The sequence below is a fragment of the Numenius arquata genome, chromosome 11, assembly GCF_964106895.1.
Source record: "Numenius arquata chromosome 11, bNumArq3.hap1.1, whole genome shotgun sequence".
NCBI lineage: Eukaryota > Metazoa > Chordata > Aves > Charadriiformes > Scolopacidae > Numenius > Numenius arquata.
Genome location: NC_133586.1, coordinates 34,721,936 through 34,745,282, shown reverse-complemented (window position 1 = coordinate 34,745,282; position 23,347 = coordinate 34,721,936). Strand labels below are relative to the sequence as shown.

Below are 23,347 nucleotides of genomic sequence, written 5' to 3'. Positions count from 1 at the left end.
TATTGAAACCTTCATTTACAAACAAATCTACTGTTATCCCCACGTAGCAGACACCCAGGGTAAAACATCAAGAGTGAAATACGTTCATAGTTTAGGTATGGTGCCATCAGACTAAACCAGTCCCCAAATATCAAGGCAAAACAAAGAGTGATACCCTACTCTACTGAGAGTCATTCAAACCCATAAATGTTCGAGAGAGATCTCAGAGAATGACACACAACCTAACCCAAGATTTGAGAAGTGAGAATTTCTTCACTTGGATTATATCATTTGTGTCCTTAAAACACAGAAGAAACTTTTGGTAGGAGATTAACAGACTCCAAGTCATTTCAATGAGGTAAAGTTTAAATCTGCAGGGACTAGACATCAATTTGAGAGAAATCATATCCTCCTGGTGGGACACGTAATCATCTGATTATTTCAGGAGACACACTTTGGCACACTAAGGTGATGGAGCTGTTTGTAGGCTCCAGGAAATGGTACGGGTTTGCTCAAAAGTTCAGAGAAGAGGCACAGAACTATTATGTCAGCTAATTAATAGAGATCTTTGACTGGAAAAAGGAATACTCAAAGCATTTTAGACAGCTAAAATTCCCTAAAACCAATCCCTTCTCATTTATCTGAATTCAAAGGACTTCAAAACCCAGCTGTTCTCAAATCACCAATCCATCTCATCTCCTCCAAAACACTTTCAAGATGCTGTTGATCTGCATTTGAACCAGTTGAGGTGATTGGTAGGCAGTGACTGTGTCACTTGAGGAATCTTTAAAGGTTCTGAGAGTGAAATCAGTATTCCACCACTAATCTGCAAGAAGTTATCTGTGAAAGAGATAAGTTTGAGGAGTAAGTTTGGAGTTCCCTGGGATGGGCTATATTCCCTCTACTACCCCCATTTTTTGCGGGGTGGGTAACATACACAAGCTCAGCTGTGTTGAGCCTCCCCAGTCTGGCTCCCTTTTGTTAGGTCTGTTGATGCACAAAATAAAACTCAGGCTCCCTGGCTTGTTCTTGCGTAACACTGTCACAAGACCAGTTTGAATCTATTCTCACTGCTTTTTAGCCAGCTGAGGACATCTGCACTGAATGCTGCCTTCCAGGCACAGGGTGAGGAATGTATACACAGACAGTATATACAGACATGTATGCCCATACATCTCCAAGGGTGCCCTGGGTTGTACTGTGTAAGGAGTGCTCTGGTGGGGCTATGCTGTGGTTTCTGTACCTAACAAATCTTACCCAACAATGAGGGAACTGAACAGCCTATTTTTGCAAATGTAAAACCAAATATTTTGGCTTGCTTAGTACATTGAGGCTGCCACACACGTTCATTGAAAGAAAGGCAAATGCTGAGGGAACTCCGTAACCCTTTGGAAATACCCAAGTGTGTTCCAGCAGCCTCTAATGGGAGACTGGCTGTGGAAGAAGAATTGCTGGTATGATCTCAGGACTCAACCCACTGTAGTCAGACAGTCTGCCCACAATGATGGGCCCAGCCAAGACAATACAAACTCTATACTCACTGATAATCTAGACCCAAATACAAACAACATCCCCATGCCTGACCACGCTACTCAAGTGAGCAGATGAACGTGGAAATGTAACGTAGATAGCAGGCTACCTGGTCTCCTAATTTCAACACCAGTGAAATTTCTTTGCTGCTTTCAAAAATATCTAATGGGGCCAGTTGAAATGATGGATGCACACAGCTCCTCCAGCCACAGGCAGTGCTGGATATTCCTATGAGTACTAAGGTCCTGTGTGTATTACATGGCTGCCTCTATTCACAAGGCTAAAAAGAAGTTCAGTCCTGCTTGTATATGCTGGAATCATTACATACAGTGTTCCCGTAAATCATATAAATGAGTATTACTATGTCAGTAGTTAGGACGGTTGCTGTTATTATTGAAAAACTTTCTGGCAATCCAATCCTAGTGCCATCCAAGCCGAGGTTGGCCTCAGTGCAATTTATACCAGTCTCAAGTCTGTACCCTGCAAACAGTTTCCCAAAAAGACTCTGGCAGCTAGACAGTCAGTGTTAAGGCTGCTGTGCCCATTCTCCATCTTATTCCCCAACCCAAGGGTAAGGCAGGTTGACACAGAGCTGTGTCACCAGCCACGCAGCACCAGGAGCTGCGTCCTCCTCAAGGCTGCTAGTGCTCTGCACCCCTGGAGCAGGGTCTGCTCCACGACCACTACACATCCGAGCCAGAGACAGCCTGTTTTCCACTTGGGATGAAATACCTCATGTGGCACAGGAGACTGAGGAGAACTGACCCCAACCTTCCGGCCAGGGACATTACACACACAGATGAATCTCAGTGGATGCTCCCAGGGCACACAGCAGAGCCACTGGTGAAGGAAGACACAAAAGCATAGGCAGCATTTACCTCGGCCAATGTGCCATCAATTATCAGATTAGAAGCTTGACTAAACACGGAGATTTGAAAAGGCAGAGAGAAGAGGAGTCCCAGGAGGCAGCAGACCACGGACACCCTGTCTGTGGTCTCATTCTGCGCATTCCACCCTCCAGTCAGCTCTGTCTGAACCGCTTACCCAGAGTCCAATTTATTCCTGTGGATTTTCAAGAAATATGAATCCTAAAACAAGATGTACTGAAAGTTCAGTACATGGTATTAAAGCTAGTATCCATCATGTCAATTCTGGCTCTCCAATTTATTCATTCTGCTTGTTATTATCATCTGACTATAATCTACCCATAAACAATACCCTTATGATTTTTTCCATGCGTATTTATTTCCTCAGTCATTGACTTTGTTTCCTGAGGCTATTAAAAAAAAATAATAAATATTTATATAAACACATCTCTCTTTTGAAATGGTCCCTAACTACTCATAAATGCATTATGACATCAACCAAAAATCAAGGCATATTTGGCACATGGGACCCACTACTGGCTGTGACAATGGGTGTAGCTGAAATAGCCCCAAGAAAAGACCCACCCAACTCATATACAGAATCCATTTACACAAATACAGGGTCCAGTCTTGGTCCATAGACCGGTAAAACTCTTAGGCAGGTCAGAGAAGAGCCACCTGAACAACAGCACAGGGGGGCATCCTGCACCAGCCAGATGTGCAGATACAGTTAGACAGTACCGCAGCGCCACAGCTTATTTATAGTTAGATGGGTGAAAGAGTGGAAGAGCTGAATTCCATTCATGAACATGTTTCCAGAATAAAATCTGATTACACTAGAACAGAGAAGACAGCAAATATCATCTCGGAGGGTTTTTCTCACAGAAAACAGCAACCAGCAATTCTTCCATTTTGGGTTAAAAATTTAAAGTAATTTAAAATAAGGAGAAAAAAACCTTCTGAAATAATCCCTTTGCAGACATGAGAAACTACCACGTACGGTCCCATGCTGATGAGCCCAGCTATAATCCAATCTTTGCTTTCTGCTGACTAGCTGAGCTCTCGTGGTTTATTATGTCAGTGGAACCCCTCAAAAGAATTATAGCCTTTTATTCAGCCCTGAACCATGTATTATTACGAATACTAAACTGGTTCAAAGAAGTCTATTGGTCCTGCTATAACATTAGACAAAGTCTTAAGTAATTACCTATCTCTTCAAAGAATGTGTTTTCCTTGGCGTCAGACCCCGCTGAAAGCAGGCATGCATGCTTGTGGATACACTGTGCACAACGTCCCCGGAGGAAGCACATGGCAATGTATAAACAACAGGACAGAGCTCCTGCCACCACACCACAGCACAGCAAAATAAAAGGCTTCCACAGCAAGCAAAAATCTAATCTTAATTCATCATAATAAAAACACATTAAATGATGCTTAGAATAAATACCGATATGGATGATGCAGGCAACTTGCATATCAGAGTGGAAAACTGCAAGTTACTTTGTGAAAAATAATAAGTAAAGGAGTAGTTAATTAAACTGAAAATAGATGTTAGCGTCAGCCCAGCAAAAAGATGGTTCAGGCAGGCAGGTTCCTGCATCTAAGTGGTCCCAGCGGAATCAGTAGACCCTGCAACAGCAGCAGGACTTTCACCTGTATTTCAAAAGTTGCCTGTTCCGTGTTGGCAAGTGCTCATTTAACACCCACAAAGCAGCAGGACCATGGCTCTGTGACTCTGCTCACTACATTGAGCCCTGGTTTTTTTACATGCTGTCAGCAAGTCCTGCTCATGACCGTTAAGATTTGGGGAATCTTTTCAGACTGAACTGTCTGGGCTTGACAATCAATTATTCCCTGAAAAGCCACTTTTTTTTTAATGTGAATTTCAATTCACAGTACTCGTTATTCCACAGGAAGAATTTAAACCCATAAAGTGTGTCCTGTAGGTCACGAATGGAAGTATCTCTAAGCCAACATGGTTTACAGGCTGTGCTATATGTCCGAGCATCTGCCTAGATCCCACACGAGTGAAAGGAGAGGTCCCACCAAGCAACTGTAGTTAGGCCATGGGAGACCACTGTAGTTAGACCTATGCGTTAGCTCTTGTCTGATCTGCGCTGAGAAGTCCCAAAGCAGTGGGAAGACACGTATGAAGTGAAATGTGGTTAAGAAAAGGCAATGTAAGACCAAGATGGGACTGTAGAGGTGCTTTTCTGTCTCATTGCTCTTACCCACTCTGCAGAATTGCCTTGAACTTGTTGGGTCCAACGTGAAAACACCAAGTGACCCTTAATTTCAGCATCAGCTGCTGGCTGACGTACATCAGTGAGAAAAAGCATAGGAGAGGCAGGCAAACCATTCATTCAGTTTGTGTTTGCTGGCATCTGCGTGGCCATTCATAGGAGAGGCAGATTCACTTTCAGTCTGAGGTCAATCCAACTAAGAATCAGGATCAGCGGGTCGGGAAATTTAAGAGCATTATATTGTTTGGACTCTGATTCTGGAATCATTGTCCTGTGTAGAGAGTCGTATTTTGTGGGCGGTGACTATGGTGCTGTAATTACCACTATAATTACACTGGCATGTTTCCTTCTTGGCAAGCCCCATGGAATTACAGTCCCGTTACCTGACCTGGGTTTCTGATAGTCCTAGTATGATGGTATAATAAACAACAGCTTTTTTTTGCCTTTTTTTTTTTTTGGCCTGGCTGCAAGCTGGTAGGGTTAGTATGAATTGTAAGGCCAGGAATGCTAAGACAGTTTCTTCCAGAGCAAAAATCAATGTTGTCAATGTCCACTTTGACTGCAGCTATCACTTGTGGCTCCTTCAGGAGGTGAGGGGGAGGAGAAACCAAGGAGCCAGAACATCGGAAGAATCCAGCACTACAAAGGAGAAGGACAGCCTGGTACTAGCAAATCTCACCCATCTTTAACTTCTGCCTCACGTAATTGCATCATAAATGCACATAAGCTGGGTGTGTCCGATAAATATGTCAGCCGTGACACTTTAATTAAATCATTTGCATTGGGCTTTGGCATTTATATTGTAGTGGTAACTCTCATCTCTCCTACAGCCATTGCTTCAGGATTTGGCGGGTTCAAAAACGCAAAAACATCTTGCGTTGCAGGGGAACCCAGTTCATCTCTCGGTTTTGATCCTGCCCGTAACAAAGCACATGTTAACCTTGAATCACGTAAAAAAAAAGAGGACACTTTATATACCAGGTGGGGACCCAGATAACTCCTTTTTGCTCTATATGAAAGCATGTTCTTCCCAAAATCAAAGAGGATTTCTGCAGAGGAGCTGTGACGCTTCAGCCCTCGGTGGGGAGACAGAGCTCGCTGTGTCCCAGCAGGCCGTTGTCTGGGTGGAACCAGAGACCCCACTGCAAATCTTCTGCAGATTCTTCTCTTCTTTATAACACAGAGGAGGATTCGGTTTTGGTGACTTCACTGAGCAATTCTCTGAATCGAAGTTTCTTCTCAAAACTCTTTTCTCTAGTTTCCGATGTATTTTTCTCCCTGCTGATTTGGAGTCCAACCTGGGAATACGGGTGTTACAGGATGTTCAGCACTTCTCTGCGTCAAGCCGCAGCTGACTGAGGTAGCCACTTCACTCAAGGAAATTATTTGAGGTTTTCTGAGAGCCTCTTGACAGTAGGTAAAGATTGTTTCAGCTTGTGGGAGTGCCAGCTAGAACCCTTTATAACCTGAATGACATGTCATGTCATAAAAACTCCTGCTAAAACTCACGCTGTCCTTTCAAGACGGCAAATTTGACGTCAATGTCTGTCTTTTCAACCCTCGCACAGCAGCTCATCTGGATAAGAACCGGCAAGTCAGAGATTGCCTACAAGTATCTCCTAGCAAGAGTCCCTTCCATGAATTATTTTAGTTAAGAATGTAACTCAGCATGTCTTGCAGATCTCTTCCCTGTTCTCTCAGGGGGGGAAAAAAATGTACTACTGTGAGAAAAGGGGAGAAATAGATGCTTTTGGCCAATGCTCTTATCGAGTGACTAAGCAGACTGCAGGCTGATATGTCTCAATCTGAACAGCCACATTTTGATGGTCCTTTCGCACATAATTACCAACAGAGCTCCCATTTTTCTTTAGCTAGTGCAGTAGTCACAGAAATCATGACTGTTCGGCATTATCTGCCTTATATTAGTTGTAATCACATCACATTTTTGTTTATATCCACAAGTAATAAAAACCATGCATATCTTTAGTTTGACTTAAAGAATAAAGTAAATACATAATTCTGGCAAATTGTTTGGAATTATAGTTTAACAGCATCTGGTTCAGATATTCTGTAGTAAATTGTTGGCACTGACATTGCCACTTTTTTTTTTTTTATTTGAACCAATATGTTCTCAGAAACATGTGTTTTTCGTCCAACTTCCATGTAATCCATTTTATGAAGGCCACAAAGCTTACGAAGTTTGAAACTTAAAACTACCTGGGCAGAAGAGATTGTTTCTGGACACTCATTACACAGCTGATTAACTGAGGAATAAACAATTCTGGCATGCAACCTAGCGTGTCTGTTGTTTTGGCTTTTTGTCTCAAGGAGTTGTCTTTCTCGAAATACCTCCCCAGGTACAATGTGTACATTCCACCCTGTTTTGCTCACAAATTACATACCTCTCTTTTATGTCAAGTCCAATATAGCTGCACCAGGTTTTCTTATTCCACATAAAAAGTAACCAATTACTTGAGTAAATACCTGTTTTAAAAATATCACAAAGTGGTTTCCTGCTGCTCTAAATACTAAAACGTTCGGCAGGATTTCTGACCCTTATAAATCTTTCAAATAGTTCATATTTTATCAAAGAAGCCAGACCATCTTTAAACCTGGTGCATAACTCATTGAGACCATTTCTCAAATACTTGATTTTAACACAAGCAATCAGAAAAAAAAAAAAGGCTGTATAATTTGTTAATATAATAAGCTCTGACTTTTCTCGCATTTCATTCTCTGTGGCTTTATTGTCAACTTCTGCTCGTTCATCATAAAAACTACAGTTACCAGAGATTCAAAAATACTAAATCGATGATAGATGGGGGGAAAGTGGCTGAAAATACAACCCTTTGAAGCTTCCCAACAGACCTACATTCACTGAGCCTAACAGGTTCTCCAGTGTCAAATCCCATTTCAGTCACTGTCAGCAGCTTTATTCGCACCATCCGAGAACCAACTTGTGGGAATTAAACCAACACGTTCCCAGAGCAGGTCCCGCACCAGGAGGAACCAAGTCCAAGAGGCAACATCCCTCCGCCCTCTCGACCACTTTCCCAGCGATGCTTTGCAGCTCTGGGCTGGCTTCGTAATGATGTGTCATTTGCAAGTCAGCACCTTGCACTAAGCCCCGAGGTGGGGAAATTACCCAGGAGAAGAGGCAACAATAAATTCCCCCGTCTTGCTTATTTTCTCAAGTCTGATGAAATCCCATGGCGCTGCTAGGGCTGCACAGCACAGCTTACTCTAACTCTACTGTGAAATGCGGTTAGTCACAGATAAAAAAACCCAGAATCCAGACCTCGGCACACCTTCCCCACAGCATCCTCTTCCCTTTTGAAGTCATCGGCCTCTCCGTCCTTCATAGCTGGGTGTGCTCGCTCTCTCCCTGTGTGCCGCAGCCTCCTGCCCAGCATTCCTCAGCCTTCACCTGCCTGAAACGGCCTTGCAGCCACACAGCCCTGTTAATTATCATGAAAGTAGCTCTTATCCCTAAAAACCCCAAACAATTAAATGCTTCCCGTTTAAAGGTAGCTGCAAAATGCTGGTGATGCTGCTTGATCATATGAAGTTTTAATCAAACCATGAATCGCTTTTAAGTAAAACCTATGCTAAAGGGAACTCAAAAGTGTATTCCTAAAAGCCAACAGTCGTTCAAAACTGCTGGGAGTCACCGTGATCCTCTCCGAAGCGTTACTCCTCAAACACGTCATCAAATGCCTCGCAACCGGACACCGTCCTGCAACCGGGCGCCGGCGTCCACACAAGCTGCCTGCTGCTGGAGCGAAGCTGCAGGCTCCGTGCCTCGGGATCCAGGCATCCCAAGTCTCCTGGAAACCAGCCTCTAAAGCGCTGGAATTGGTAATTCTTCTATAAAATTACCTGGCGCTCAAACTGGCAGTCGGTCATGCTGCCAGGGAGCTAGTTACACCGTGCTCCAAAAGATGCCAAATTTGCTAGAGCATGACTTGTGTAGCATGGGCATTTTTCCTGGCAGCGCTCACCTTCGAAGTGCAGGCGCAGCTCTTTGCCTTGCTAAGGGAGGGCTGAGAGGGGCCAGATCCTCTCATCCCAGGAGCCCCCTGACGAGTGACCTCGAGAGAGAAAAACAGGGAAAAAAATCCTACAGCTCTAACTGCCACCCGCCGCCCGGCAATGTCTGCCGAGCAGGAAGAAATGGGAAACGCTCGGCTTGCTGAGAGCCGGCAGATTTCTCCACCAAATAGTGACACGAGGGGGTGCTATTTTAGGCACGGTTTTAGTGAGGAAAAGAGAGGTGAAAATAACCTTAGATGGAGCAATTAATGGAATACGGGCTGAAGGGGTGGACAAGCTGCACTAGAACAGCCAGGGCTGCGTGGTTCGAAGGACACGTTCTGAGAAATGATGAGACCTGACTTGAGAAGCCAACCAGAGGGAGGAACCGGGGTCTGGCGCACGCAGGTTGCATGGAATTCCTTTAAGTCAAAGGGGCAAAACCCATCCAAAAATTGTCACTTTAAAATGGGGCAGAAATATTAATGAGGAATGGCTGCAGGAGGGCATCAGAACCTAAAGCAGCAGGGAAAAGGCATTAGGAGAAAGCACAATTTGTGAGGCACATGAAAAAAAAATTCAAATATATATTAAATGTATAATACAAACTTGCTGGTTAGGAACAGTACATTGGTTGTTACCTCCTCCAACACAGAAAAACTGCTGTCCCTTAAGTTCTCCTGCCTGTACTCCCTCTGCGCTGCTCCTGAGTTCATTCAGTCCCTGCTCTTTGAATACTGGAGATGAGAATCGTTAAAGTCGAGCTAGTTAGACCTAGCAAAGGCAATTAAATAGCAAAACTCCTAGCAGTAGCAGTATAAATAGTAAGAGAACAAGGACAAAAGAAGGGCCACCAGGCACTCAGGGTGAGGTAAAAATGAAGAAGAAAACCTATTCCTTTTAATAGCCGTGTTGTCAAAAAGGGCAGAGCCCATCCCAGGGGTACAAGGGCTTTGCAGACATCCGCACTGGCACAGCGAGTTCCTCAAAGGAAAGCTGCAAGTTGCAGTTTACAAGGCAGCAGCGTATCGATAAAAGGGAATTTCCACAGGAGCTTGGCACCACCGTTGAGAATTTCAATCTTAACAAGATGTTTCAAAGTCAAACCTTAAAGAACGGTAAACAAACTTTGCACCGCTCAGACCCAGCAAACAAACCTCCCGGCCCGGGACAAAACCAGGGAAGGCCCAGGCGAGCGGAGCCGGTGGGGATGTCTCGGGGGCTGCGGAGAGGGGGCGGGTGGGGGGGGGGGGTGTCAAAACGTGCCTGCCGGTGCATCGCCACGGAGCCATGGTCCTGCGGCGCGGTGTCACGTCCCGCCGAGGAGACCCTTGCTCGGGGAGGTGTGAGTGGATTTCCTCAAGTGCATTTTGACAGCTGTGAGGAAGCGGGGCGGCGGCGGCAGCTGGAGACATTCCTGGCTGCCCCCCCCCGCCCCTTTCCCCGGCGGGACCCCCGCCCCCGGCACGGCACAGCGAGCCCCGGCAACGCCGGGGGCTCGGAGACTGCTGGGGGGGGGGGGGCGGGGGGGCGCGGGGAGGGGGACAGGAGCCGCATGGGGCCGGCGGGGTCTGATGAAACATCTGATGTGCATTACGGCAGGGCGAGGGGGGACGCGCACGCCCCCTCCCCAGCGAGCGCGGCACTTCTCATCACCTGCTAGAGATTTTCCTACGTCTCCCCCCCCCCCCGGCCCCGCTCCAGCTACCGGACAAAAGGGAGCAGCCAGAGCTGGCTGCGGGGTTGCTCGGGGGGGAATTGCGAGGGTGATGCTCTCCCCGCGGTGGCGGGGGTGGGGGGGAGGGGGAGAATCGGTGTCGATGAAGGCAGCACTCGGCCCTGTTCGGCCGGCCGGGTCCGCACTCAGGTACCACTTCCCCGGTACCACATCCCCTCTCCCAGGCCCCCCCCCCCCAGGTGATGGGTTTGGCCCAAATCCCCTCGGAGATCGCATGGTACAAAATCCCGGGGGGGGGGGCGGGAGAAGGAGGGAGCGGAGGATTTCCAAGAAAGTCGGTGCGATAGCTGCTTCGGAGAGAGATATTTTTTTTTTCCTTTTTCTTTTAAATCAAGTCTTGCAATGCCGCAGGACAGCCGGCTCCGGGCACGGCCGCCCCCGCTCGCTCCCCCGCCAAGGGCAGCGGCGCCTAGAGCGGCCCGAAGTTGCCTCCCCGGCCCCGCGGCTGCGGGGGGACCGGCCGCTCGGTGCTGCCTCCCTCCCTCCAAAGCGGCGCGTTTGTCAAAATCCCGCTTTTTCACCTTTTTTTTTTTCTTCCCCCCCCCCCACCTCCTCGCCCGTACCGCCGGGGGGAAGCACCTTCGCACCCACCCACCCACCCGCCGCCGGGGCTTGCAGCCCCTGCGCGCTGCCCCCCGCAGGCCCATCCCCGCGGTACGGTACGGTGCGGTGCGGGGGGGAGGGGGGGGCGGACACTGGGAGGGGGGGACCGGGGGAGGCGGGAGGCTGCAACCTGCCGGCGGGGCAGGGCCGGCCCCCGGCGGGCGGGCGGAGCGGGGCGGCGGCTGCCATTGGCCGCGGCGCGGAGCGACACCTGCTCGGCTCCCTCATGCGAGTGACACCGGGACTCGGCGGGGATATTTGAGGCACCCTCCGGTCTTGCCGCCGCCACTCCGCGCTCGCCGCCGCGCCGGGCACATGCGGTTCGCGGGGCCGCGGCGAGAAGCGCGCTGGGCCCGGGTGCGGCACCCCGCGGGGGAGGACGCGGCGGCGGCGGGGGGAAGGCGCGACCATGTGCGCGGAGCTCCGTGGCAAGCTGCTGGCCCTGGCACTGGCCCTGCTGTTGGCCAGCGCCCCGGCGGCGGCGGGCACTGAGGCCACCCACCCGCCGGAGGGGCCGCAGGACAGGACCCCGCAGCAGAAGGGGCGCCTGTCCCTGCAGAACACAGGTACGGCAGGGCGGGGGTGTGTGAGCGTGTGTGTGTGTGCGTGTGTGCAAAGGTAGGGTGTCTTCCCCCCCCCCCCAGACACACACAGACACACCTCGCCGCTCCTGGAGCGCCGGAAAAAGAGCCGCGTTGAGTTATGACAGGCGTTTTATTTCGGTGTCCGACTGTCAGGCGTAAATCATCAGAGGAAATAAGAGCTCGCTCCTAATTACCTTTAAAGCCCGGCTTTGCCAAGCACGTGTTGCCCTTGCAACAGCCGCGGCAGCGCTCCGGGCCGAGGGGCTCCGCAGCCGCGCCGGGCACCGAGTGGGTGCGGAGCGGGGCCGGGGGCGGCGGGGAGCGGGGCCGGGGGCGGCGGGGACCCCGGCCCGGCCCGGGGGATGCCGCTCGCCGCGGGGATGCTGGGCTGGGGAGGAGAAAGTTTCTCGGCGCAGGGTTTGGAACCGGGTCGGAGGGGTGAGGGGAGGGGGGGGAGACGGGAGGGGAAGGGGAAGCGGCTGGAGATGATGACTGGTGCTTTGCCTCCTCCATAGGGAGTCGTGCAATGATGCAACGGACCGGGGGTTTCTCTCCTCCTCTCCCGGCCCCCCCCCCCCGCGCTCCCTCCCCCGGGTATTATATGCCTAGAAAGAGAGAGCTGAGGCGTGCACTTTGCTGGATCGCTTCCCAGCCGTGCAAAGAGAGAGCGCGGGATCCAGACGCTTCCCTCCCCCCCCCCTTCCCTCCCCCCCCTCCTCTTTTCCCCCTTTTTTTTTTCTTTTTTTTTTTTTTTTTTTTTTTTAACACTCTCAGTGCTGCGAGACGTGTTTAAACACACACGAGCAGGAATGCACGAATGCCCATTAGGGACTGCCACATGTGAATCACGGCACTGTGCAGTTCTCAGCACGCTGGAGCCAGGACATGTGATCCGGCAAAGGGTTTGCATCCGGATGCCAACACAAGCACTACAGCTGAGCTCCCGGCCCCAAAAAAGCCCAGCTCCGCGCTCTGCAGCGCTCCACAAAGAGCTCCATTTTCAACCACACACCCGCACCCCACCGCCACCACCCCCCGCCTCGGTGCGTGTGTGTTTGCGCAGCTTTTCGCGTCTGGCTGAGACAATCCCAGGAGCCGAGCCCGGGGCTCCCGTGTCTCACCTTCCCTCCCCCTCTCCTTCCCCCCCCCGATGCACTTCAGGGCAGGTAGAAGGGAGGGGGAAACGCAGAAAGGCAGTGATTTGGTTTTGAGCTCGGGGAGAGGGGGGGAGGTTCATGTGAACTCCGTCAGACTCGGCATTTACATCCGCGGCTCCTCTCTCCGCCTTGCCGCGGGTTGAAATTAGACCGAAAGTTGCTGTAAAGACTTGCAAATGGACCGCATGGCAAAGCGGGGAGGGGGGGGGGAGGGCTGGGGATGTCTGAAACATGCTGCGGTTCGGAGGGGGATTAGGCTGGCTCCCAAGGGCGAGCTTTAATTAAAGGTACCACTAGGGCACAGAGTCCAGGAATTCTTAGCATCCTCAGTTCTGGTCTAAAAGCTGCCCCTGTTTAACTTTATCCCCAGGCTTTTTCAGCAACCACCTTCCCTCTGGCAGTACTACTACATCCTTTTTTTTTTTAAAGGACCAGAAGCTGTCTTGTTAAGAATTAAATTTTTGGGGTTTTTTTTTGGTAAGTGAGTATTAGACAGCATTTTTTTTCTTTTTTTTTACAGTATTACATAACATCTGAAAGGGCAGAATAAACACATATGTAACAGCTAGCTCCAGTAAATCTCATCTATGTACTACATATATAAATATATTCAATTGATTTCTGCACAGGTGAGGACATAGTTGCAACTTTATGCAACACCCAGTGCAAAGGACTTTATTTATCAGTGGGAGCTTTGCCATTAACTTAGTAGACATCACGACAGGGGAAACCCAGTGGTCTGTAAAAAAAAAAAAAAAAAAAAAAAAGCCATTGTGCTAAATTGCCAGAAACTAGCTCAAAGTACCAGAGATGAGAAAGTTTAGCTGGCTGGGTCCTGGGCTTCTCGCTTTGGTTCTGGAATTTGATGGGGAACTTTGTACAAGTCAGACAGCAAAAATCATGCCCGTCCTTTGCTCCTGAGGAATGCAAAAGCATTAGACAGTTCTCAAGTGAAATAGCTTGACGTAAGCATAGTGGATTTGGCATTTACTTCTTGGATATCACTTTCATAACATAATACACCCAAGTTCTGGCCTAATTTCTGCAAGGAGTGGGCATGCTGTGGGTACAATAACTGTTGTCACATGTGTTTTTTCTTTTGAACTGATGATGTTAGCAAAATAACTCTTTCCCTACCCACCACTAGCTTCTCTGAACAGTTCTTTAAATTAACTGTAATCAATGCTCATTTTAGCTGAAATCCAGCACTGCCTGGTTAATGCTGGCGATGTGGGATGCGGAGTGTTTGAATGCTTTGAAAACAATTCTTGTGAGATCCGAGGCTTACACGAAATCTGCATGACATTCCTGCACAACGCTGGAAAATTTGATGCCCAGGTAACACCATGAAATGTCCTATGTATCTGCTTGCTTCCAATATACATGTGGCACATGTTTGAGTTCTTTAACACATCTTTGGGGAAAAAAGTTACCATTACAGAGCACATCTACTTTTGCACCTGACCAGCTTCAATAAGAATTTTTCTGTTGAAGGGCCCAGAATCAAGACCCAAGAACCGCAGCAGAGCAGCGGTGCACAACCTGTCCCAGGGGACAGGCTGTCTCTAGCTACAGCTCCCTGTACCTTCCTCTTCCTGCACCCAGGATAACTAAATTGGACCACTGATGTAGCTGAACATGGTTTTCAGAAACATTGAGCAGTTTAAGCTTCTACACCGTGTTTGTTCAAAGCTAATTCTGAAATGCAACTTGGGCACTCAGTTCATTTAGACCTATCGAAATGTTTCCCAATGTGCAGTTATTAAAGTTGGTTCTCAAGATCTGCACGCAACCAGTACAGGCAATCTCCTAAAGCTGCTGTATTCAAATAAGTCTTTGGTTCAGGCACTGACGTTGAAATACATTACTTAGATGGTATGCGATATTAAGTTTGTCTCCTTCATTTTGTCTCCAGACCATTTATGCATCATTGAGACATCTGTTATGTCTTGTAAACCTACTCTCCCATTTCAGTGCGGAGGGAAGAGAACATTATGACGGGCCAGCGGCATCTGGCTTGACCATGCGGTTTACAGTATAACTTGACTATAAGCACCAGCCTCATGGCACTGTTAAAAGCATGGTATAAAGTAGAGCTGTCTTCAGGATTCAGCCTGGTCCATGAGGAATGGTGGGACCACCCAGTAGGAAACACTTCTGAAGTGCTGGCGTCTTAGGTTCAAATTCTCAAGGACATACAAAGGGTCTGGCTAGCCATTAAAATGGGAATTGTTTTTTCTGTGGGTATTTGAAAACCTTCAGCTTAATTTCCAAATGGCTTCCAGAAAATGCTCATTTATTTTTGCACAATATTCTGTCAGTGAACAAAGTTAACCAAAGCAGCCCTTTTGGGAGGCGAGGGTAAAGGTGCCTGTGAAGGCTGAGCGTAGCCATTGATGCCTGTTCCCCAGGATCCCCAGATACACTAATCAAATAAAGCCCACTTTGCATCCAGGCTGTCTCCATTGCAGTGCAGAAGTATTAAACCCCTGGAGCTTTATTTAATATAGAGGTGACTTTAGCCTCTGCCATGACACGGCTTTTCATGGCTCATCTCTGTTTTATCTACAGTTATTTCAGGCTGCATTAAATGACAAGATTAGCACTGGCCATTTTCTGTTCTCTGCTTTTCTGCTCTTCTTCCCTGTCTGTGAAATCTGAGAATTGATGTCAGGTTTGATTTGCATAAGAATTTTCATTTTTTATTCTTACTTCCCTAATGTACTGTGCCTTTTTGTTACCGAAGGGAAGGGCAAGCAAGTGCCTTTGGTATAGGGAATAGAAGGGGATGATGACTGAAGCAGTTCTTTCATCAGCAAGAAACATTTCTGGTTTTAAACAATTTGGAGACAAAATCTGCTTGGGGCACTGGGTGCATCTTAGTTAATGTAAGTGGAGCTGTGTCTGTGTACTCTCTGGATAAAGGTTAACAAAAAATTTGGTCTTCCCAAAGCACTTGTGTAAAATAATCTGAAGCCAGTGAAGAGATGGAGGCAGCGCAGGAGGCTTCCACACACCTATTGCTCAGCAAAGTAAAGGGATACTGAGCAGAGCCGTCAGACTGCGACACACGCACCGGGTATGGCAGCTCTAGTATCCGAGAGCAAAGAGAGAGGAAAGGAAGGGATGGTTTTGATGCCCACTAAGCGACTGAATAAAGGAATTGCAGTGGTTAAAGAGATGCAGCTAAAGCAGTTTTCCTGCAACTTACTTTTTTAGTTTATTTATTTATTTTTAAAATCTCACTTATAATTTCTTGCAGCAAAGAGACATCAAGACACTGTAGGGTTGTTATTATTAGTGCTGATTTGAGTCCCTCTCTAAGGAAGCAGTAGTAGGAAAAAAACTGACAAGGGAATGGGGCTGGTGCATATAAAGAATGCATACATGTCTATGAGTTTGCAAACTGATTTTAAAATTAAACTAATTTGCAGTTACTGAATGGGTATCTGTTTGTGGTCCTGGGGACCTCAGCTATGGCAGGATGCCCTCTCCTTTGTGTGAACCTGCTGTGCTGACACCCCAGAAGCAAACAAAGCCAGTAACTCAAGCATTGAATTATTTTGAGGTGCTTGCTTTTGCCCTTTCCCTTGTCGGGCATTCAGCTGTTGGGGTAGAGGAAACCTCAAAACACCAGCGAAGAAGCCCTGTGTGTTCAGCTCCACTGGAATAGCAAGGGCAGGTAACTTGGCATGATCTATAAGGGCAGAGAAACAAAGAGAAGAGGGGGAAGAGCCATTAAGTGATACCCTCAGCAATGTAATAACCCTTGACATTGTCCTACAGGGGAGCAGCTAGCTGGGCATAAATCAGCTGCTGTGCTTAATGGACAAAAATACAGACCTACTCCATTTCTTTTCTTCTCAGGGAAAATCCTTCATTAAAGACGCTCTGAAGTGTAAGGCTCATGCCTTGAGGCATAAATTCAGCTGCATCAGCCGTAAGTGCCCTGCCATTAAAGAGATGGTGTTCCAGTTACAGCGGGAGTGCTACCTGAAGCATGACCTCTGCTCCGCTGCCAAGGAGAACGTCCAGGTCATTGTGGAGATGATTCACTTCAAAGACCTGCTGCAGCATGAGTAAGTGCCTCTGTGCTAGTGCAGTCAGAGGCGTGGGAGCTCCTTCCAGGAGCACATTGGTGCCAATGGGCTGTGCATCTGCCCAAGAGCTGTTTCACCACCTCCTGGCCTTAAGCACGTCTTGTTTTCCCATGTACCAGACCAAGGTAATGCTTTTTTCGCAGGGGCCCTTGAAGACTAGTTTGTTTCCGAAGGGCTAGATGTGACTATGTAAGGGAATGAAATAGGTTGAAGTTGGATCTGGCTGTCTCTTTGGTCCTTCAGCAAATACAGTATCAGTGTCTGCTGTTTCCAGAGGCATCTCACCATGTCTCTGTGCTTTCTGAGCTCAAAGGCAACGTTCCTGACCCCAGTATCTTGTTAAAGATGACAGCTAGAGGAGATGGGGGAAGGAGGTCTATGCAAAGTTGTCAGTAAGATGATAATTTCTTCTTTAAATACATACTTTCAAATGTCTTGTAGTTAATTGTCCCTGAAAGAGCTGCAGTCCCCTAGGTAATCTCTCATTCATCTTATTCCTTATTAACCTCAGATGCTTTTTAATAAAACATGGAGGTGTACAAAGTGAAGGCACAAGTCAGATTTTGAGGAGTTCATCCCTGACTGGGAACACAGCTGCCCTCTGAGGAATTTCAGGCACGAATCCTATTTGGAATTGATCAAAGCTGCTACATGACAGCAACAAACCAGGCACAAGCTGTTTGTATCAACTCTTTGTGCACAGATGCAAAAATCAGAGCCTGTTTTTCTTGCAGGTGAACATTTCACTCCCAAACAAGAAGGCTGAGCCACAGCCTGGCAGCAGGCTTCACCTTAGAGCATCTTCCCTACCACGCCTCTGCCGCCTCGTCCCTAGCGGATATTAGCACAGAAACCTCAAATCCCAGTGATCGTGACAGATACTTTTTTTTTTTTTTTTTTAACAGAATAATTTCTTTTGGACTTTTAGCCTTGCATTTTCATTGGTCTCCAAAGGACCTGTGCCCCTGTTCCCTCACTTTCTGTTGAAAACCACCCCCCTAATACTTAAGCTGCAGTTGCAGAGACACACTTTGATGCCAGTTTACTCTGAAAAGCAGAATCGTTCACTGTGGTTGGTACGAACTGAACGCAGTGGCCTGAAAGCAAGGCCTTTTCCGTGGACATTCCTGAGGCCAGGATCAAAGGCACGGCTGGTGGCCTTGCCACAGCTGCTGGCCATGCCCAGGATGAAGGGCAGCATCCCACTGCCAGGGGGAGGGGGGAAGGGGAGCTCCATCCTGCACAGCAGCACCTCTCTATGGGCACTGCAAGACTGTGTTAGTAGGCTATAAATTGGGTACTTGGTACCAGTTAACACCACCCACCCCACCCCATCATTTGGAGATAAGAAGAGCTATGAAAGTCAAAGACCTATCCAAAGAGAAGTAAGTTATCCTTGTTTTATAAACTGGTTAAAGCAGGAACGCTGAAGGGCAGCTGCTTATTTCTGGGGAGCTTAACTGGGGGGTTCTCAGATTGAGAAGAGATGGATCATTCAGCTGAACACCTATAATTTGCACGATCTCATTTAGAGCTTCCTACACTTCATATTCAGCATCTCACAGAGCCGGAGCTTAGCTTCCCTATGCGGGACTCCCCAAATAGAAGCCAGCCAGCCTCCTCCCCTCCCCTAAATTTAGAGGCCATCTCTGAAGCTTTTGAACTAAGGCACTTGTTCAAGATCAATAGGCAAGTGTGGCAGAGCTGGAAATAAAATCACGTCTGCTGACTCGCAGCCTTGTGCTCAGTTCAGGTACTATGGTCAGGCCGGCTGAAATGCAGAAAGTAAAACAGTGAAGGAGAAATGGGCCAGTATTAATCCGCAGGGCTCTGGCAGACTCTGAATACCTGAAATATTTGGCAGCTGAGACACTTTTTAGTCATACCAGCAACCTTTTTCTTCCGAAGATTTTTTGTAAAGGTTATGCCCAGTTTCAACAACTGATTTCTCTTTTTTTTTTTTCTTTTTTTCCTCCTTCTGCTGGATCACTTTGCATGCGATGTGCTCAGTTCTCTCTCATCATCTATTTTAAGTTTAAAACAAAAACTAAGAACGGAGAAGCAAGTGGCAGCTCTCAGACTTGTTCCTGACTATTTTATTCTGACCATTTTCTCCCGATGAGTGTTGAGGAACGTGAAGTCTCCTCCTGAGTCAGCTGTGGTGGGGTGGGGGTCAGGCCGATTTGCTATGGTGGAAGTGGTGACAGGCCCTGGCAGATCGGTCGCTGCTGCATTCCAAGTAACTTTTTTTTTAAACAGCAGAAACAATCCAAACATGGGAAATATTTTGAGATAGGGGAATAGGTGGCTCTCCAAGATTAGTCATTCAAAATGAGTTTAAGCAGTTGGGCAAAGTAAAATCAGGGTAGTGTCAGACACTGATCATAATCTGTTGGTTTTCCTCATCTTTTCTGACTTAGTTCATGGGAAGAGACTTAGACTTGTCCATGGCCACAAGAGCTGGTGGATGGTGTGTCCAGAAGGTGCACCCCCACCACCCCATACAACCACCACTGCTGACTCCAGGCAGTTCTCTGCTTGCACTGTGGATGGTTCCTACTGTGGAAGACTTTTAAGCACGTCCTTCTGGGCCTGCGAGCGGCTGAGCGGTTGCGTCAATAGACAACATCAATATTGACCCACCAAACTTGTGACCGCAACTATTTTAAAATTGCTGCACTCGGTGACCCGTGGCTGAGGAAGTCAAACTGCCTGCACTCAGGCTGCCTTGTGCTGTGGGTACACAGAGGGATGGGTGGGAAGCAGAGACAGTGTTTGGCCATGGCTTGTTTGGAGTCCTTGTTTGGCTGGGAAAAGGTATATACTGAAAGCTTTACACAACCCTGTAAGGAAAGGAAATGAAGAAAAAAAACTTGGTATGGGAAGAAGCAGTGCCACCAAAGTAGATTGCCGTGTGTCTGAGCTCTGTGCAGTCAGATCCTGAGTCCAGACAGGATCTTGCTTGTGGTGGAGATCAACATCTGGTGCTTCAGGGAAAGCTAAAGATGACGCAAAAAGCCAGAGAACCTGTAGTTGAGTATCTGTTGCTCTTCACAGAGGTGAGGAAATGCCTCTCTCTTGCAGACTAGTGATTGGTGTATGCTCTGTACCAGCTGTTCACCTGGAAATAGCAAGCTCTTTGATGAAGTTGATGGCTCGGGACATGGGCAGGTTTCCTTGTCATGTATCCTGACTAATAAAGATGAAGAGGTGTGGAAAGAGAGAGAGGCAGAAAGTGTGAGAGAGCAGTTCTTCTGCTTGACAACCTCATTTGCCAGCCCTGTAGACCTCATGTATTCCTCTGGTGGACATTACAGTTGTCCCAGAGCATCTCCAGTGGGGGAGCAATCAAGGCAGTTCCAGCACTTGAATGAAGCTTTGTTTGACAGGATGCCATCACGTGCATTTCTTACAGCGATATGGCTGATTAGAAGATAATAACCTGTAGGTATTTTTTGACTCTCCTCTCACTGTTTCCTTTACCTCCAGGCCATATGTTGACCTAGTGAATATCCTGCTCACCTGTGGCGAGGAGGTGAAAAAGGCAATAACAAGAAGCGTCCAGGCCCAGTGCGAACAGAACTGGGGAAGCCTCTGCTCCATCCTGAGCTTCTGCACCTCGGCTGTGCATGGTGACACCATCCTGGGTCCTGAGAAGAAGCCAGGCGAAGCCAGCAAAGCTGCTGCTGGCCGCGGGGACATGCTGGCCCACTCCGACTCTGACCACAAGGAGAGCTCACGAGCATCTAAGGGAGAGAGAGGTACTAAGGGCCACTTGAACGCCCATGCCCGGGTGAAAGCTGGGGGCCACGGTCCCAAAGGGGCACATGGGATCATGGACCGGGCAGACGAACTGTCCGACTTCTCTGACATCCGGAGGTGAAAAAAGGCACCAACTTCCCGTTGCCCCCATCCTCCCCCTCCACTGGAAACCTCCTCCGTTGAGTCCCATCTTCCCGTCTATGGACATTCCAAAGCATTTCCCATTCAGAGGTCAAGCACAGGGCATTGCAAGATATATATGGACCTCAGCAACAGTGTATATAGTAGCAAAGGGAGAGCAGTGGCAATGGGTTATCAATCCAGCAAACTCGACACTTGAGCAGCCACCAAATGTGGCAAAATGTCTCCGACTAAATTCTTTTCCCCTTTTTTATGAAATGGACATCAGCTGAAATTTAGGATCTTGTTTGGGGGTTGTTGGGTTGTTTTGGGGGTTTGTTTTGTGTTTTTTTTCTTGGTCCCCTTGGCTGGGGAGAAGGTTCCAAGAGGGCTCTGCCAGGTTGCATGTGGCCGCTTGTGGCTTAGCACCTCCGAAGGTTTAGGGTGCAGCCTTACAGCAGATGGCTGAATTCCAGGGGGATTTGGTTTCTGCCTGTGGCTGAGAATACAAGAGCTCAAGGCTCTCTATGTGACGCTCTTTAATGAAATAGCTTCCCTGTCTCTTGCACAGGAACCGTGCGGTCTGGAGCTCCACCGCTTTCTCTTAACTAACTTCTGAGCCATTGTTCCCATCTGGGTGATGCTGCCTAGCTTAAGCGCCCCCTGTTTGTTTTTTAACCACTGCATCACTTGACATTTGCTAATCCAGTCACTTCAGCATATCGAAGGCGAGTAGTCAGCTTCCAGACAAGGCGATGTGACTGTTAAGACTTGCACAGTATGGAGGACCCCCAAAAGTATGCTCGTGGACCTCTGAAAACCTCGTGCATGTTCTCTGCTTACACCTGTCCATCGGTGACACAGATCCTCCACCCTTATGGACAGCCCAAGCTTAAAAGGATGGGCGTAGGCTCAGACAGTGAAGCACCCCATATACTTAGTTCTTCTCTAGGGCTGCGTTTGAAGGCCCATCAGAAATCCATCTCTCCTTAGCAGTAGCATGGTGTGGTTTGATGGGATGTGGAGCCCCACTCGAACCTGCCTATCAGCTGTGGTTTATCCAAATGCCAAAGATAAGGAGAGGGGGTTGACTTGTTGTTTTTTTTTTAATTGTTGTACAGCTAATGACCACCAGTTTCTGCACAGTAAGTTACTAAAGATGAAGAGCGTCAAGAGCTTATTGTCTCTAAGCAGTTTTACGTGTGACTGAGGTGTTTGGACACATCTCTCCTACCCCCTATGCAATTGTAATTCTCAGGTTGCAGATCTGCAATCCTATATGCCCAGATGCTGTACTGGAAATGGAGGTTGCAGCATCCATGGGGACAGAAGGGTGAACTCTTCAGCTTCCTCTAGAGAAAAAGTGAGTTTTCTTAGAAAGTGGGATTCACACTAGGGATTTGAGCCTTCTCATTTAGAAAGTTTGGGAGGAAAGCTGTGGGGGCAGGAAGGCAGTTCAGTAGAGACAGAACGTACCCAGTGAACTAACGTACGTCTTGTCGCATGGTGGGAAGGAGCTGTATAAACAGTAGAGGGTGTTGGAATTTGGCTACAATTTCCAACTCAGATTTCAGTTACTGCTAAGTGAACACAGCTCCTAATAGCTATATTCAGGGTTTAATGCATGTATCCACCCGCAGAAGTTATAGGCATTGCTTTTAATAGAAGCCACGTAGGAAGCAAGAGAGGACCGTTAAGTTGAAAAGGTGTGTCTCTATGTGATCACCAGGTCTTTGTTAAAAGATCTGACCTCAATCCTGCCTGATTTTTAGCTAAGTTCTGTGACCAAATTTTCATTGGACTTAATTGGGAAGAGGTGGGATTGGGCCAAGTGCTGCAGCAGTAAAACCAGGCTGACCCGAGGAGCGGAGCTGCTGGCAGTGAGGGTGCCAGCTGCCTCGTTGGGTTGTGGCACAGCTCTCCCACAGACAGGGCACCCGGGCTGTCCCATGGAGGAGCTTGCCAAGTTTGGTTTGGGCCAGCCTCTGATGGGCAGCTCCTCTGCTCCAAAAACTAATTGGCTGCTGGTGGTACTATAAGAAGGTTTCTAGCGTGCCTCCATGGGTTTCCTGTGAGCGTCCTCTCCCCCTTGGTGGCGTAGAGCCACTACGAAGAACAAGCTCAAACCAAAAAGACAATCCAAGTGTTTTAGAAAAAAAGAAAAAAATAATAAAAAAAAGAAAACAAACGCAAAACAGAAACAACTCACTACCAACATGATGTTCTTGCATTGAACTAAAATAAGATCCCTCTCTCATTAGAGGTCTGATTCATCAGTGGGAACCAAACACATAGATCTACATCCTTGAATGTCTCAGTCAACATATCACCTCAGCATGCATACAGTTTTATTTGTATTCATTCGTTCTGTGGGGAAAATTGTATATTCCCCTTGTTTAGTCAATGAAAATTTGAGGGGTGGGGGGCAAGCTGTGGGTGGGAGGGATTTTTGTATAAGGCATAACTTTTTTTTCCTCTGTGTGTGAAGAATTTATGTGTTCATCTACTGATTCCACATATGCTATTATTGTAAATATTTAACATTTCTATTTATTATAGTGTCTCCATTTAAAAAAAGAACACTGCTGGCTATGATAATTTAAACGTACGTCATGACCTGTGTTGTATATATT

At 47.7% G+C, this 23,347-nt stretch overlaps 1 protein-coding gene across 1 annotated transcript; it reads left to right on the top strand.

Annotated features, from left to right (window-relative positions):
* Positions 1 to 11,400: 11,400 nt before the first annotated feature.
* On the top strand, positions 11,401 to 20,715 carry STC2 (stanniocalcin 2). The gene is made up of 4 exons (XM_074155808.1): positions 11,401 to 11,557; positions 13,928 to 14,070; positions 16,600 to 16,811; positions 20,322 to 20,715. The coding sequence occupies exons 1-4, from the start codon at positions 11,401 to 11,403 to the stop codon at positions 20,713 to 20,715; spliced, it is 906 nt and encodes a 301-aa protein (XP_074011909.1).
* The last annotated feature ends 2,632 nt before the right edge of the window (positions 20,716 to 23,347 follow it).

Excerpts from the sequence above, each read along its gene's own strand:
- STC2 (XM_074155808.1), top strand. The coding sequence starts at position 11,401 with ATGTGCGCGGAGCTCCGTGGCAAGCTGCTGGCCCTGGCACTGGCCCTG. Across the intron at positions 11,558-13,927 it reads CCTGTCCCTGCAGAACACAG|CTGAAATCCAGCACTGCCTG; the intron begins GTACGGCAGGGC and ends TGCTCATTTTAG. Across the intron at positions 14,071-16,599 it reads CTGGAAAATTTGATGCCCAG|GGAAAATCCTTCATTAAAGA; the intron begins GTAACACCATGA and ends TTTTCTTCTCAG.